The 12562-nt window shown below is 49.0% G+C and overlaps 2 protein-coding genes across 3 annotated transcripts; one reads left to right on the forward strand and one right to left on the reverse strand.

The window, feature by feature from the left end:
- Window positions 1-427: 427 nt before the first annotated feature.
- LOC137788772 (ETS-related transcription factor Elf-2-like) lies at window positions 428-6020 on the forward strand. 2 transcript variants are annotated; one of them, XM_068581851.1, is made up of 9 exons: window positions 428-744; window positions 1362-1445; window positions 2096-2408; window positions 2738-2845; window positions 2935-3051; window positions 3161-3244; window positions 3745-3937; window positions 4026-4295; window positions 4886-6020. In XM_068581851.1, exons 2-9 carry the CDS (start codon window positions 1371-1373, stop codon window positions 5463-5465), a joined length of 1740 nt encoding a protein of 579 aa, XP_068437952.1. In that variant the 5' UTR covers window positions 428-744; window positions 1362-1370; the 3' UTR covers window positions 5466-6020. The 2 variants fall into 2 exon arrangements, with proteins under 2 accessions (XP_068437952.1, XP_068437961.1); XM_068581860.1 differs by having other exon boundaries at window positions 2938-3051.
- A 671-nt stretch (window positions 6021-6691) lies between these two features.
- On the reverse strand, window positions 6692-11774 carry LOC137792502 (nocturnin-like). The gene is made up of 4 exons (XM_068588234.1): window positions 11755-11774; window positions 11250-11661; window positions 8047-8310; window positions 6692-7846 (listed from the first exon to the last, which is right to left on the reverse strand). Exons 2-4 carry the CDS (start codon window positions 11434-11436, stop codon window positions 6975-6977), a joined length of 1323 nt encoding a protein of 440 aa, XP_068444335.1. The 5' UTR covers window positions 11437-11661; window positions 11755-11774; the 3' UTR covers window positions 6692-6974.
- Window positions 11775-12562: the final 788 nt, after the last annotated feature.

The following is a 12562-nucleotide window of genomic DNA, read 5'->3' on the forward strand; positions in this document are numbered from 1 at the left end:
TTGGACAAAAAAAAATTTGTTGAGGTTTTTTTTTTTCCGTTAAACCCCAAAAATTTGAACCAAAAAAAAAAGAATCCTCTTTTTTTACGTTCATTATTTTTATTTTTTATTTTTTTTGGTCCTATTTTTTGTTATGTTTTTGGTTTTATTTTTTTTTGTGTTCCGGAAATGGGCTTCCATAGGAGTTGCGCCCATTGTTTTTGTGTATTGTTATTATTATTTCATTCATATTTTTTGTAAATTATTTATTGGAGTAGATTAGTGATTTTTATTCCACTCAAGGACTTACGAGTTTACATCTCACGGAAATAAAATCGTACATACGAGGTTGCGTTGCACCTTTTGTTGTCGTGGGTTTTTGTGTGCGTGTGTTTTTTTTGTTTTTTTGCGTCGTGACGTCACGGCGGTCCGCGCGCTGACCCGCCTGGATCCGCCGCAGCAAAAGAGGCGACGCGCCGGAAAGCTACAGCGGATAGCAAGAGCGAACGAGCCGCGATCAAAACACAACCTCTCGGGGGGCCCGCGTCCTCTGCCTCGCTCTCTCTCCACATCTCGCCGCAGGACGACGACAAGGTGTTGGCAAAGCGGATCGCAGGGGGACGGACGACGCGCTAACGCGGGTTTTATGCGAGCTAAAGGAAGCACTTTTTTGGCCTCGACAACTTGGCTGACGCGAGGCCCGGGTAGCGATTAGCCGTGGAGGAGCTTTTTTTCCTTTCCTTTGACAAGCCAAAGCAAAACAAGGTAAGGGGGACCCACTGCAATAACAACACCCGCGGGCTCAGGTAGAGCTCGGCTCGGAGCACGACTCCACCAAACCAAGCTAGTTTTGTGTGTACGCTCAACGCGCTGTCAATGTTTGCTAGCCCTTGTGCTAACGTCAACTGAACTTCGTGCTAGCTAGCATGTCGCTGCGTCGTTTGCGCCTCTTTTTTAAAAGAGAGTGCGCAGCGCGGGTTGGCTTTCGCGGCACGAATAATGTGCGACGGGACTAAAAGTCACCGGACGCGAGCGGGAGGGGGACGCCCGTGATGTTTGCGGGAGTGAAGTCCGGTTCGCCAAGTTAAAGTAAAGTAAGCGGCTAGCTAGCTGTTTAGCTAACTAGATAGTTAGCTAGCTAGCAGCTCTGACGTCAGCCGTTGTAGCTCCAGACGGGAGACTTGCAGAGCCGCTCAGGATGTAAACACGAGTCGTACAGTGAGTCGTGCTGGCACTCAGCAGACAGTACGGGGTTTCCTTGTGTAATTGCGTGTGTTTTGGGGCTTGCGTTAAGTCATGAGAAGAGCCGTGGGGCTTCCACATGACACACGCACACACACGCCTCTTCTCCCACCGCCTCATGTCCCTTCTTGTGCCGGTAGGAATGAGTGATGACCTCTGTGGTGGTGTCAGATGGTGGAGGGAACATCGTGGAGTATGTCACCGTGGTGGAGGAGCCGCAGCAGGTAAACCTGTTTGTTTGTGTTTGTCTCACACACACACACACACACACACACACACACACACACACACAGACAATGTTGCACATCATTAAACTGGATTTTAAATAGAAAAATATGAACATTTACGATAAAATATGGTAAGCTATTGTGTTTTCAAACGGTTCTCTGAAAGCAGTGTTTTGGTTGATGTTTAAGGGGCTTTTATTTTGAAGGGATACACGTAGGGAGACTAAAATCCCACGATGTAACCCAGGGTTGCTCTTGCTCCTGTACTGTACATGACTAATAAAATAACAATGCAATGCTCCGTTAGTTCGCTCAAGACAGCAACCACTTTTAGAATATGTGCAAATATCGGAAATATATTTCGAAAAGCTGGTTGAAGGAATGAAAGAAGGAGGCTGTAATCAGTTTGTGTGTTCAACGTGTATAGACATGTCAGCTGCTTTTGTAGGAATAGTGTTTTTTCATCATCATCGTCGTCGTCATAAGGGCACAACACAGAATATGACGTGAATGTAAACACAGTTGTTCTTTTACACTCTGCACACAAAACACACAGTCAGTCCAGGACAGAAAAGATTCCTCATCAACCTGTAAAGTTATTTTTTTCACCTCACTAAAAATCACTCTTCTCTTTCCAAACTGTTCAGTGTGAGGAGCAGCAGCTCGCCGAGGAAGAGGAGGAGGAAGAAGAAGAGGAAGTGGTTCAGCAGGAAATCGAGGCTGTGATCGTGGGCAGCGGCGTGGAGGTCGAGGAAGATGTGGAGGAGGAGGAGGAGGAGGAGGAAGAGGAGCGCGTGCTGCTGCAGGAGGAAGGCTGTCCGGCGGTGATCGTGGAGGAGGTGCCCTGCGCTCAGGTGGAGGAGTGCTACTCGGCTCAGGTGCTGGTGTACGACGACGAGACGTACCTGATGCAGGACGTGGCCGAGGAGCAGGAGGTCGTCACAGAGGTGTCGGAGACGGGTGAGAGGCTCGAGGGAAGGGATTGGTAGAGGACTGTGGAGGAAATGATCTAATCCAGGAGTTAGACACTCTCTGTATTCATTCATACACAGAGACAGTGGTTAAGGTTTACAGCTTTAGGACACACACACAGCATGTCACAAAAAACTTTGTGTGTGTGTGACTGCCCTCTGCTGGCAGCAACAGCGTCTTAACTGTTCACATCCGACCACTGAGGAACGCAAAGGGAGGAGCGGACGTTATGTCAAATTTAAGTCAAATTTTAGTTGGCGTGTGCATCGGCTCATTCACTGACTCCTCCCCCTTTTCTCTCTGCTCCTCCCCCTCAGTGGAGATGTCCGGTCACGACATGGTGTGTTTCGACAAAACCTTCGAGGCGGCTGAGGCGCTGCTCCACATGGAGTCGCCCGGAGGTCTGCACAACGAACGCAACGCAGGTACGACGCCCAGAGGACGAGGATCTAGTTTTTAGGAAAGTGCTGTGTAGTATGTTGTCTGGGATCATTGTGACCTCTTCCTCCTCCAGCAGAGGACGTGATGATGGAGACGGTGGTGGAGGTGTCGACAGAGTGCGTCCCCCTGGAGGAAGAGGAGTCCTTCCCCATCCCTCCAGATTGTGAACCGGCCGTCAAGAGGAAGAGAGGTCAGTGCAACTTAACGCAACACCATCACACCAGATGGACATGATGGTTGTGGTGCAGGAAGGTTCACGTTGGGTTTTCCACGTGTGTTTGTGTGTGTGGTGGTTGCAGGTGGACGCAAGCCCAAGACGAACCAGCCCGCCTCCAACGGCTCCTTCGACCTCGGGATGAAGAAGAGGCCGAGGGAGGGCAAAGGTTTGTTCCCGCGCTGAAGTCCACAACATGCCGCTCATTTCACTCGGCGCTTAAAAACTCCACCTGGATGCTTGCTGGAGTGTAGTGAGAGATGAAGCAATGTCATTACGTTATATTACTGTACTTAGAATGACTGTGAGGAACCTTTTTATCTGGTCCTGGACCGGTCTCAGTGTAGTCCTGGTCCTCTGTACGATCAGTAAACAGACCACCACAGAGTTCTTCTTAAAGCTCGTCATCGGGTTGGATTCTGGTGAAAGTAGATGACGTCATGAAGGTTCAGCTCAGAACCAGTAGAGACCAGTCCATGTGGACTCGACCCAGACCCGGTTTAGCTGCCGCCTCTGACCTGCAGTCTGAATATTGTGCTTTATAATACGGAACTTATATTGCAACATAGTATCTCATCTCTAATTCTTTGGAGACAAAAGCTGACACGATCGTTTCTGCATTAACGATGTACAAGTTCTCATGTTGCTTTGCCCCTCTCCTCCCTGAAGGCAACACCACCTACCTGTGGGAGTTCCTGCTGGAGCTGCTGCAGGACAAGAACACCTGTCCCAGGTACATCAAGTGGATGCAGAGGGAGAAGGGCATCTTCAAGCTGGTGGACTCCAAGGCCGTGTCCAAGCTGTGGGGGAAGCACAAGAACAAGCCCGACATGAACTACGAGACCATGGGCCGAGCCCTGAGGTCAGCAACGCCGCCGCCGCCCTGCAGTCTGTCTCCGTCACGTCTGACACACACAGCGCTGATATGGTGTGTGTGTATGTGTGTGTAGGTATTACTACCAGCGCGGGATCCTGGCGAAAGTGGAGGGCCAGCGGCTGGCCTACCAGTTCAAAGAAATGCCCAAAAACATCCGGGTGATCGACGACGAGGAGGACGGAGAGGAGACGGAGGACGGAGAGGGCGGCGTGCTCTCCGGCCAGCTGCCGGCGCACCAGCACGCCGTCGCCAACGCTGTCGCCGGCCTGGGCACCAACTCCCCCGTCGCCGCGCAGCACCAACAGACCTACGTCACCGTCATCGGGGGAAACGCCGCCGCCAGGTACGTCACAATGTGAAAGGAGTTAACAATAGGATGCTTTGTGGAAGCGGCGTGACCACGGGAACAATGTGGAACAATGTAAATATGATTAACTTACGATATGGTAGGTTTTATTGGGATTGGGTCGTGTCATGAGATATAAGTTATAAGTTTTGCTGTAGACTGCACATCTATTAACTCTGAGGGTTCCTATGGTCATGGAAAACCTGGGAAAGTCCTTGGAAAAAGGGAAATAAAATCCCAAAATTCTAAATCATTAAAGCAGAGTTATAAATAATGAATCTGCTTTTAAAAGAAAGAGGCTCAAAATATAAGCAGCATACATACAGGCATCTATATAAATGTTTATTTTTTTAATCAAACTATTGTCTCTCATTCATTTGAGTCATTTAAGGTTTACTGTATGCTTTAAATCCTCATTGTTAGTTTAAATACTACATTTTATCACTTTTTACTGTTTACACACACATTTCACACAATGGTTGCTCATGAACATTTGGTTAGAAGTCATGAAAAGTATGGTTTTAAGTGGGTAAAAGTCGTGGAAATGTTCACAATGTCCCCAACACTCCCTGCGTTTCCTCCGTCAGGCCCATCCGAGCGCTGCCGGTGGTCATGACCAACTCGCTGGGTCAGGTGACATTGAACTCCTCCTCCATCTTCACCACGGCCTCGGGGCTCCCGGTGACAGTAGCCAACGCCTCGGCCGGCACCGCCCCGAAGCTGGTCATCCAGGCGCTGCCGGCCATGCTGCCCGGCGGCTCCAAGGCCGGCGAGAAGATCACCATCATCACCATCCCGGCCAGCCAGCTCGCCACGCTGATGCAGTCCAACCCGTCCGGCCAGATCGCGCAGCTCTTCCAGGCCAAGCCCGTCGGCGCGCAGCCGGCGGCGCACAAGCAGGCCTCCGCCATCCAGCTGACGGCGGGCCGGCAGCAGCAGCACCTCGTCCTGGCTCGGCCGGCACCGGCGGCGGTGGCCCAGCCACTGCCGCAACTCACCATACGGGTCAACCAGCCGCACCCTTCCCTTCCCAAAACCCCGACCCAGACATCGAAGCCCCTCAGCAGTCAGCCCGAAGCGGCTGGGGCAGCAACAGCGTCTGCGGCAGCAACAGCGGCTGCGGCAGCGGCACTTGAGGTTCCAGCAGCAGCCGCCACTTCTTCCTGAGTGCTCTAGGGGGCCGACTGTACAGGAAGTGACCTTTTGACACTGCTGAGGAAAGTGCCGGACACGTCACAACCCCCCCTCTCTCCCCTCCCCAAAAAAAGTAGTCCCAGTGCTGAGCTGCTCTCTGATTGGCTCAGACGAGTAGCCCGATCATTGGTCTCCACAAAGGATTAAAAGGGACAGCCGGAGCTCAGGAGGAGACGGGGGCAGCCTTAGATTGTAAAAAGAAAGTCCTTTTTTTTGTAATCAAACGTAATATAAATGCCTGACGAGACTTGTAAACAGAAATGTAAAAAGCTTCTTTTTTTTTTTTTTTGATACTTCAGGTCGCTTCAGTCCAGACGTCTGGACCCGTGTCTGTCTCCTTCTAACAGTCTGTCTGTTTTCTACAGTTCATAAGAAAAGGGATGAGGGCTCGTCTGTCCAGAGTAAAGAACTACAGGCTGGGCTCCACATCTGAAGGATAATATACTATTTTTTTTCTTCCCTTTTACTATCATTGTATTGAAGTAGATTTTACTGAAATATGTATTATAAAAAAAAAAGAAATGTGAATCCAGACGGACTGACGTCGTCTTTTTCAGCTCTGAGAAATGAAATGCTTTGTTGTTGTTGTGATGCTGAAAGCTGTGAATGTTCCTCTGTGAAGGCATTAGGGCAGCTCATGCTGCTCCTCACCTCTTTATCACGTACCAGGACTCTTCAAGACATTATACTATGACTCTTTATTACTTATTATACTATGACTCTTTATTACTTAATATACTATGACTGTCGTACTTTAATGTACTATACCATGACTCTTTCTGACATGACTGATGTACTCTATTTACTATACTACAACTCTTTATTACTTTTTATACTATTACTCTTTGACGTACTATGACTGACGTACTATACTATGATTCTTCAGGATGTACTATACTGCTACTCTTTAAGACTTGCTATACTTTGACTCTAAGACGTACTATTACTTCATATTAACTTTTATAAACATGCATAACTGACTTTAAGGTCACCGGTTCACCTGAAGCTCAGACGGCAGTTCAGAGGTTTCTTTTCACTCAACAATCACCTCAACTTCTGAAACTCGTTGTGCGGCTCCTCTGCATCGGGTTTAAGATTGATGATGTCCATTATTAGTTTAACAACAAACTCTTCAGTGAATTCAGCAAAAAATAAATAAGAAAATAGGAGTAAAAATACCTTTATTTGAAATATATATATATATTTTTATATATATTGACATTTCTCCTTATTGTAGTCACAGCAGAACCGTCAAAGACGACTTAATTTAAAAACAATATCAGTTGGTTAAACAATCAACAATTGCTAAAGTACAGAGAATAATAAATTAATGTAATAATAATAGTCAGTTGGTCAAAGAGCTCAGAGGAGGAAGTACGAAGCTGCCGTGTCAGCAGGTAACGAGACGATCAAATCCCAGTTATTGTCTCAAACTCAAAGTTTTCCGAGCGCTCCCATTGGTCCGGGCTTCCTCGGCCCCGCCTACATCAGCCTGTGCGGCTCGTCGTCCCTGAAGCTGACGTCGCAGAGCAGCGACAGGTGGTCGGAGGGGTAGTGGTACGAGGGCAGGCGGTCGGGGCCGATCTGCTCCTCCGTGGGGATGTCCAGCAGCCGCTGCACGCTCAGCGCGTCGCGGCTGTACCAGATGTAGTCCAGCGTGCCGCGGCTCTCTCCGGACGGCCGGATCTTCCAGGTGGTGTAGGCGGGCTCCGTCTGCCCGTCGGCGCTCAGCAGCTTGTACGCCGAGTTCAGGCCGAGCGCCGAGGAGCTGAACCGCCGGTAGACGTCCTCCGAGGGCTCCGCGTTGAAGTCCCCGCACACGACCAGGGGCACGGCCGGTGATGCCGCCGCAGGCTCGACCTCGCCGCTTTGCGTCGTTATGCCGCTCAAGCGCCGCAGCAGGTCGGCGCCCTGCGCGCTCCGCAGCCGCTCCCAGCCGCTGCGCGCCTTCAGGTGGGTGACGGCCACGCACAGCCGGCGGCCCGTGCGCCGGCACCTCAGCGTCTGCGCGATGGCCACCTGGTTGGTGGGCAGCGCCACGGCCGACAGCCGCAGCAGGTGCGCCGTGGCCTGCGGGGTGAAGCGCGAGCGCCGGTAGAACAGGGCGCAGCCGTCGGGGCCGTTGTTGCGCTCCACGTCCAGGCACGGCGACCAGGGCTTGGCCAGGAAGCTGCCCTGGTAGCCCAGGCTGGCCATGACGGGCCGGAAGGTGTCGTGGTAGTGGTCCACTTCCTGCAGGCACAGGATGTCGGGCCGGTAGGTGAGGATCTCCTCCAGGATCAGGTACTTCCTTTCCTGCCAGTTGAGGGCGTCCAGTGGGCAGCGGACGAAGCCGTCCTTCCCCTCGCCGAGAGCTGGAAATGAGAGAAAGAGGCGTTCATGTTTCATGCTCAACTCATTCAGTGCAGTGGCTCTTAAACCCTCTAGTGGAGGGCTGAGGTACTACAGGCTGGGGATGCAGATTCTTCGCATTTTGCAAAAAGTGTCCGTACGGTCTTTTGCAACAAGTCACCCATAGCTGGATGCGAGCATGGTGGTGTTTCCCGCAGCTCACCTTGTGCCAGTATATTCCACTGCATGATGCGAATGGGTGGGTGGAGCTTGTGGTGGCAGGGCGCCGTGCCGCTGGGAGGGACCAGGTCCCGGTGAGGCCTCGCCGGACGCTTCTGCAGGGCCTCCTCGCACTCTCGGAGCAGCTGGTCCTGGTCGCTCTCGATGCGGTTCTGGTCCTGGTCCGGGTGCTCACCCGGGTCCGGCTCCGGCTGGGCCAACGTACCGAACAACCGCCTGCTGCTGCCGCCGCCCCCCATCAGACACACTGGAGAGGGGAGACAAAGGCGAGGGGTCATGAAGGTGCTCTTGTGTAGCGACAACAACATTTAATAAGAATGGGCATGTTGTCTAACAGCTGAGGTATGTGTGTGTGTGTGTCTGGAGTGAAGAGACAGAGTGTGTGTTGTTACCGGGTTAGTTGACTAATCTGATTTGGGGTTAGAATGCTGACCCCATGGTGACACGAGGGTCCAGAGAGACAGCCTAAAAGAGAGCTGCAACTCTCACCAGACATCTGCGTTCAAGGTTTAGAGACATAAAGCTCACAAAATAAGCCGTGGAGGAACAAGCGTGGAAACATTTTGAACACCGAACTCAAGCGTTTTCCCGGCGCGACAGGATTTCATGGTGTAAAAAAATCAAAACGTACCAACTGATCTCCTCAAAACAGACGACTAACGTCTCAATAAAACAACACAACGCGTAGCTGCAGCTACACTACAACACATACAACGTATACATACACCGTTTCCCGCCTGGTTGTTTCCCTAACGCGCTTCTCCTCTCGTCCCTTTTTGCCTGCTTCCTCGTGGGAGTCTGGAGCCGGCGTTGTGCTGTGATGCAGGCCAGGAAGGAGACAGCGTGACACTCACAAGGCGGTCCGGATGACTGCCGGATGTAGAGGATGACTCAGTCATGAACCGACTCATTCAATGACGCTGTGGCCTCTTTCTCTCTCTCTCTCTCTCTCTCTCTCTCTCTCTCTTTTCGTCTCTCTCTCTCTCTCCCTCGAGAAAGCAGCCAAGCAAAACCAGGAAGTAAAAGCAGTAAAGTGGTGTGCCGGGTAACAAATGACTTCCTGCTTTCTATTTGCGTGTTCGTTGCCACCAGACGGTACTGGATCCATCTCACAGAAAGCTAACTACTATCAAGAAAATTGCAGCTATTCGTCTCCACCAACCATCCCCACAACCTTAGGGAGAATATTAGGACTAAACATGCTGGGGTACCACAGGGCTTATACCTGGTGGCTCCAGGACCAGAGTGTGTGGGTGCTTGTTGAGTAATGAGCCAGACTGGTGCTGGGTTTTATGCAGGTCACGATCTCTCCACCTCTGACACCACGAAGACAATTCCCTGAATCATTAGAGTGCCAAATTAGATTAAAGTACTGCAGGAGGTTGCAAAGGTTGCCGTGTTGGAGGCCGGTCCCGGGTTCAAATCTTCCACGTGGAGCAAGAGGACTACAGCGTTTCCTTTAAGCCCCGCCTCCCAGCTTCTCCGTCCAGCCTTCTGGCCCAATCACAAGAAGGAACAAGGACTGTGGATGCATTTAAATAGTGAATGTCCATGCGTCTGGGACGTTAATTCACCTCAAAAGAAATGTCCTCTTTCCAAACAAAACCCCGGGGAGGTTGTAATAGCACCGTTTGGCCACCGTGAACAATTTACGTCAAAAGCTCGGCGCTCTTTACCGGTGGCTCGGTCCAAACAGGCCTCAGATCAGTCGCATGCTTTTAGCTTGGAGCGCTGCTGTCGAAGCCGACTCAAAGGACTTCCCTTTTTGGTGGAAGACAACGGTCCTCTGACGTACCCGTTTGGTACGCGGTCCCCTTGATCCATACCTTGTGGTGGTTACCTAACTCAGCCTGACCCCCAATCCCATTACACACGGAGGCCAGTAAAGATCGACATGTTAGATTAAGAGTTTTAGCCTCCAGCAAAACACAGGAACTATTACCAGAAGCTAATTTAAGGCGACGTTTTGCCACGTGAGGATGTCCACGCATGCGACTTGACCCCTTTTCTTTAACTCGGGAACACTTCGACCTGCTTGGACACGCTTTAAGACTTTGACCGCGGTTCCTGACCGGCTCGAGTTTCACCAGCGCAAGTTTCTAAAGCTCAATATTTCATAACAAAAAGGTCAGTGTCAGTTTTTCCTGGACATACTCGGGCTTGGGTTTCGGCAGCTGTTGCCAGCCGGCTCTCTAATATAAGTCATGCTCGTCGATGTTGTCTTTGGCAAGTGTTCACAAAACAAGCTCGCACTATTCATCAACCTCCCACCGGGCGAGAGAACCTTTTTTCTGCAACCCCCCAAAAAATAAAAGGAACATTTTAAAGAGCGTCCCTTAATCTGCCAAGTTCAAATTTATTGCATTTGCATTCATCAGACACTGTATTTATTCCATCTCCGCCTCCAAAGTCCCAACAGTTGCCCAAACGTTCTGTTATTGCAGCGTTAATTCACATTGAATAAAACAATATCAAACCTAGTGTAACTTCCACCAATTTAACCCTCGTCCTTGTGGGACCTTGACCCGAGTCAGCTGTCCGCTTTGTATTGGATCGTTCTTCCTCGAGGGAAACGAGGCTTTGGCAAGCAATCTGGTGGTGTTACACACCTGCAGTGCCCCATGCATCACCACTAGATCGGGCTGTTCAGCAGCCAGTTTGCAGTGTCAGGATTACCAGACAGAACTGCTTAAGAACTTCAAGAACATCCTGTATCTCTAGTTTTAGAGAAGGAATAAATAGAAGTGGGTTGTAAGCAGCAGGAGTGTTTGCCGGCACCGTGGCTGAAGAAAAAAAAGCAATTCTAGTTAACGCCAGAGAGGAGCTATATGTATATGGTATATATGTATATAGTATATATATATGGATGCATATGATAATGAAGGATACAGAGTATATAACAATTTGGCTGTGTGTTTTGGCATCCTGTGCGAAGTGTTTTTAAAGGAGTCAGACAACAAAAAGACCCGTCACATCTTCTAGAACTGCGGGATTTTATGTATGTATGTATGTATGTATGTATGTATGTATGTATGTATGTATGTATGTATGTATGTATATATATATATATATATATATATATATATATATATATATATATATATATATATATATATATATATACATATACATCTATACATCCATACATACATGAATGAGAGGATGAATACTGAGGAGTCCAGTTACCTGCTGCCGCGGTGCCGGGTGTCCCGCTGGGCTTCATCTGAGGACCGGGCCCTTTGCCCGCTGCTCCTCCCGCGGGCTGACAGCAGCGTGTTCCCGGGGTAAACGGCCTCCGGGTCGTCGGCCCCCCTCGAGAGGAGGACACGCACAGCTGGTTGAGAAAAGCCGAACAGCGGCGAGACGGATTCATTCCTGACTGTACCGAGTGTAACCAGGAGAAATAACGGTCAAGTTCCGGGGGGGAACTCACACAAATGTCCTTTTTGTCCGCGTTGGCTCACAGGTGAAACTTCCTTTTCTTCTCTGAAGGTAACAGAAAGCCGGTACACCGGCAAAAGTTACATCACTCTTTTCCTCGTGAGTCACGGAAGTTTAGCAATCGAGGGGTTGAGAAAAGATGGGCTCGTCCATTACGCTGTACCGATGACACAGAAACACGTTAGAGCTCACTGCTCTACTACACGAAGTGAACTTGTTTCATAGGAATTATACTCGACTATTTCTTTACCTTTGTAAATGGAATTTAAAATAAATTTAAAAAAATACGATAAACGGGATTTCCCCTATGTTGCCACCAGTGGTTTGAACCGCACTGACTGCATTACTAAAAGAGGCGGGAACCTGCGAGAGGAGGGCGTTACAGTGGCCAATCAGCGTCCAGCTCCTTTGTCAGACAGGAATGACGGCAATGACGTCAGAAGCACGCACACACGGGGTGTTCTTTTCAAATTGTGGCCTTTCCTCTGGAAACTGGTCCTGTAAAAGAACAACGGCTATGTTAACCAGAAGAATAATCATCACCTTTTATTGTTTAAATACAAAGGTTATATGTGGGAGAGGTGTCATCTGTGTGTTTAATACAAATATAAATTAAAATAATTCTTACTATGACGACTGATGCAAATGCATTTCCCACAGTCATGTTTATTTATTTAATAACTAAAAGCATACCGGGAAGTACTGTTTGCCATGATTCCCACTTATACATTTAGTAAATGTGTCATGAACTTATTATGTCTTGAACTTCCTGTAAATACATATATATATATATATATATATATATATATATATATATATATATATATATATATATATATATATATATATATATGTATATATATATATATTGCGTTTTAATATCCGATCTTGAGTTAATGTTCTTAAAAGCCGTTACGTAACCAGGCGAAGGGTCGGTGTCAGGATCCAGAGCTTATTTCTGTTAATTATTCATCAGTTCCAGCAACACTAAAGTGTTTTCAAGGTAGCAGAAGCGTTCAAGGATTGTTTTGGATGTAAATGTTCAGTATGTCTCCACA

Source organism: Clinocottus analis, unplaced genomic scaffold, assembly GCF_023055335.1.
Source record: "Clinocottus analis isolate CAN_PGR_092001 unplaced genomic scaffold, fCliAna1.0.p SCAF_10, whole genome shotgun sequence".
Taxonomy (NCBI): domain Eukaryota; kingdom Metazoa; phylum Chordata; class Actinopteri; order Perciformes; family Cottidae; genus Clinocottus; species Clinocottus analis.

What these genes read in the sequence shown, in the direction of transcription:
- LOC137788772 (XM_068581851.1), top strand. Translation starts at nt 1,371, where the DNA reads ATGACCTCTGTGGTGGTGTCAGATGGTGGAGGGAACATCGTGGAGTAT. An exon ending in GCACAACGAACGCAACGCAG is followed by an intron (nt 2,846 to 2,934) that starts GTACGACGCCCA and finishes TTCCTCCTCCAG; the next exon opens with CAGAGGACGTGATGATGGAG. An exon ending in ACCATGGGCCGAGCCCTGAG is followed by an intron (nt 3,938 to 4,025) that starts GTCAGCAACGCC and finishes ATGTGTGTGTAG; the next exon opens with GTATTACTACCAGCGCGGGA.
- LOC137792502 (XM_068588234.1), bottom strand. Translation starts at nt 11,436, where the DNA reads ATGAATCCGTCTCGCCGCTGTTCGGCTTTTCTCAACCAGCTGTGCGTG. An exon ending in ACCCGGCACCGCGGCAGCAG is followed by an intron (nt 8,311 to 11,249) that starts GTAACTGGACTC and finishes TCCCCTCTCCAG; the next exon opens with TGTGTCTGATGGGGGGCGGC. An exon ending in GTGGAATATACTGGCACAAG is followed by an intron (nt 7,847 to 8,046) that starts GTGAGCTGCGGG and finishes TCTCATTTCCAG; the next exon opens with CTCTCGGCGAGGGGAAGGAC.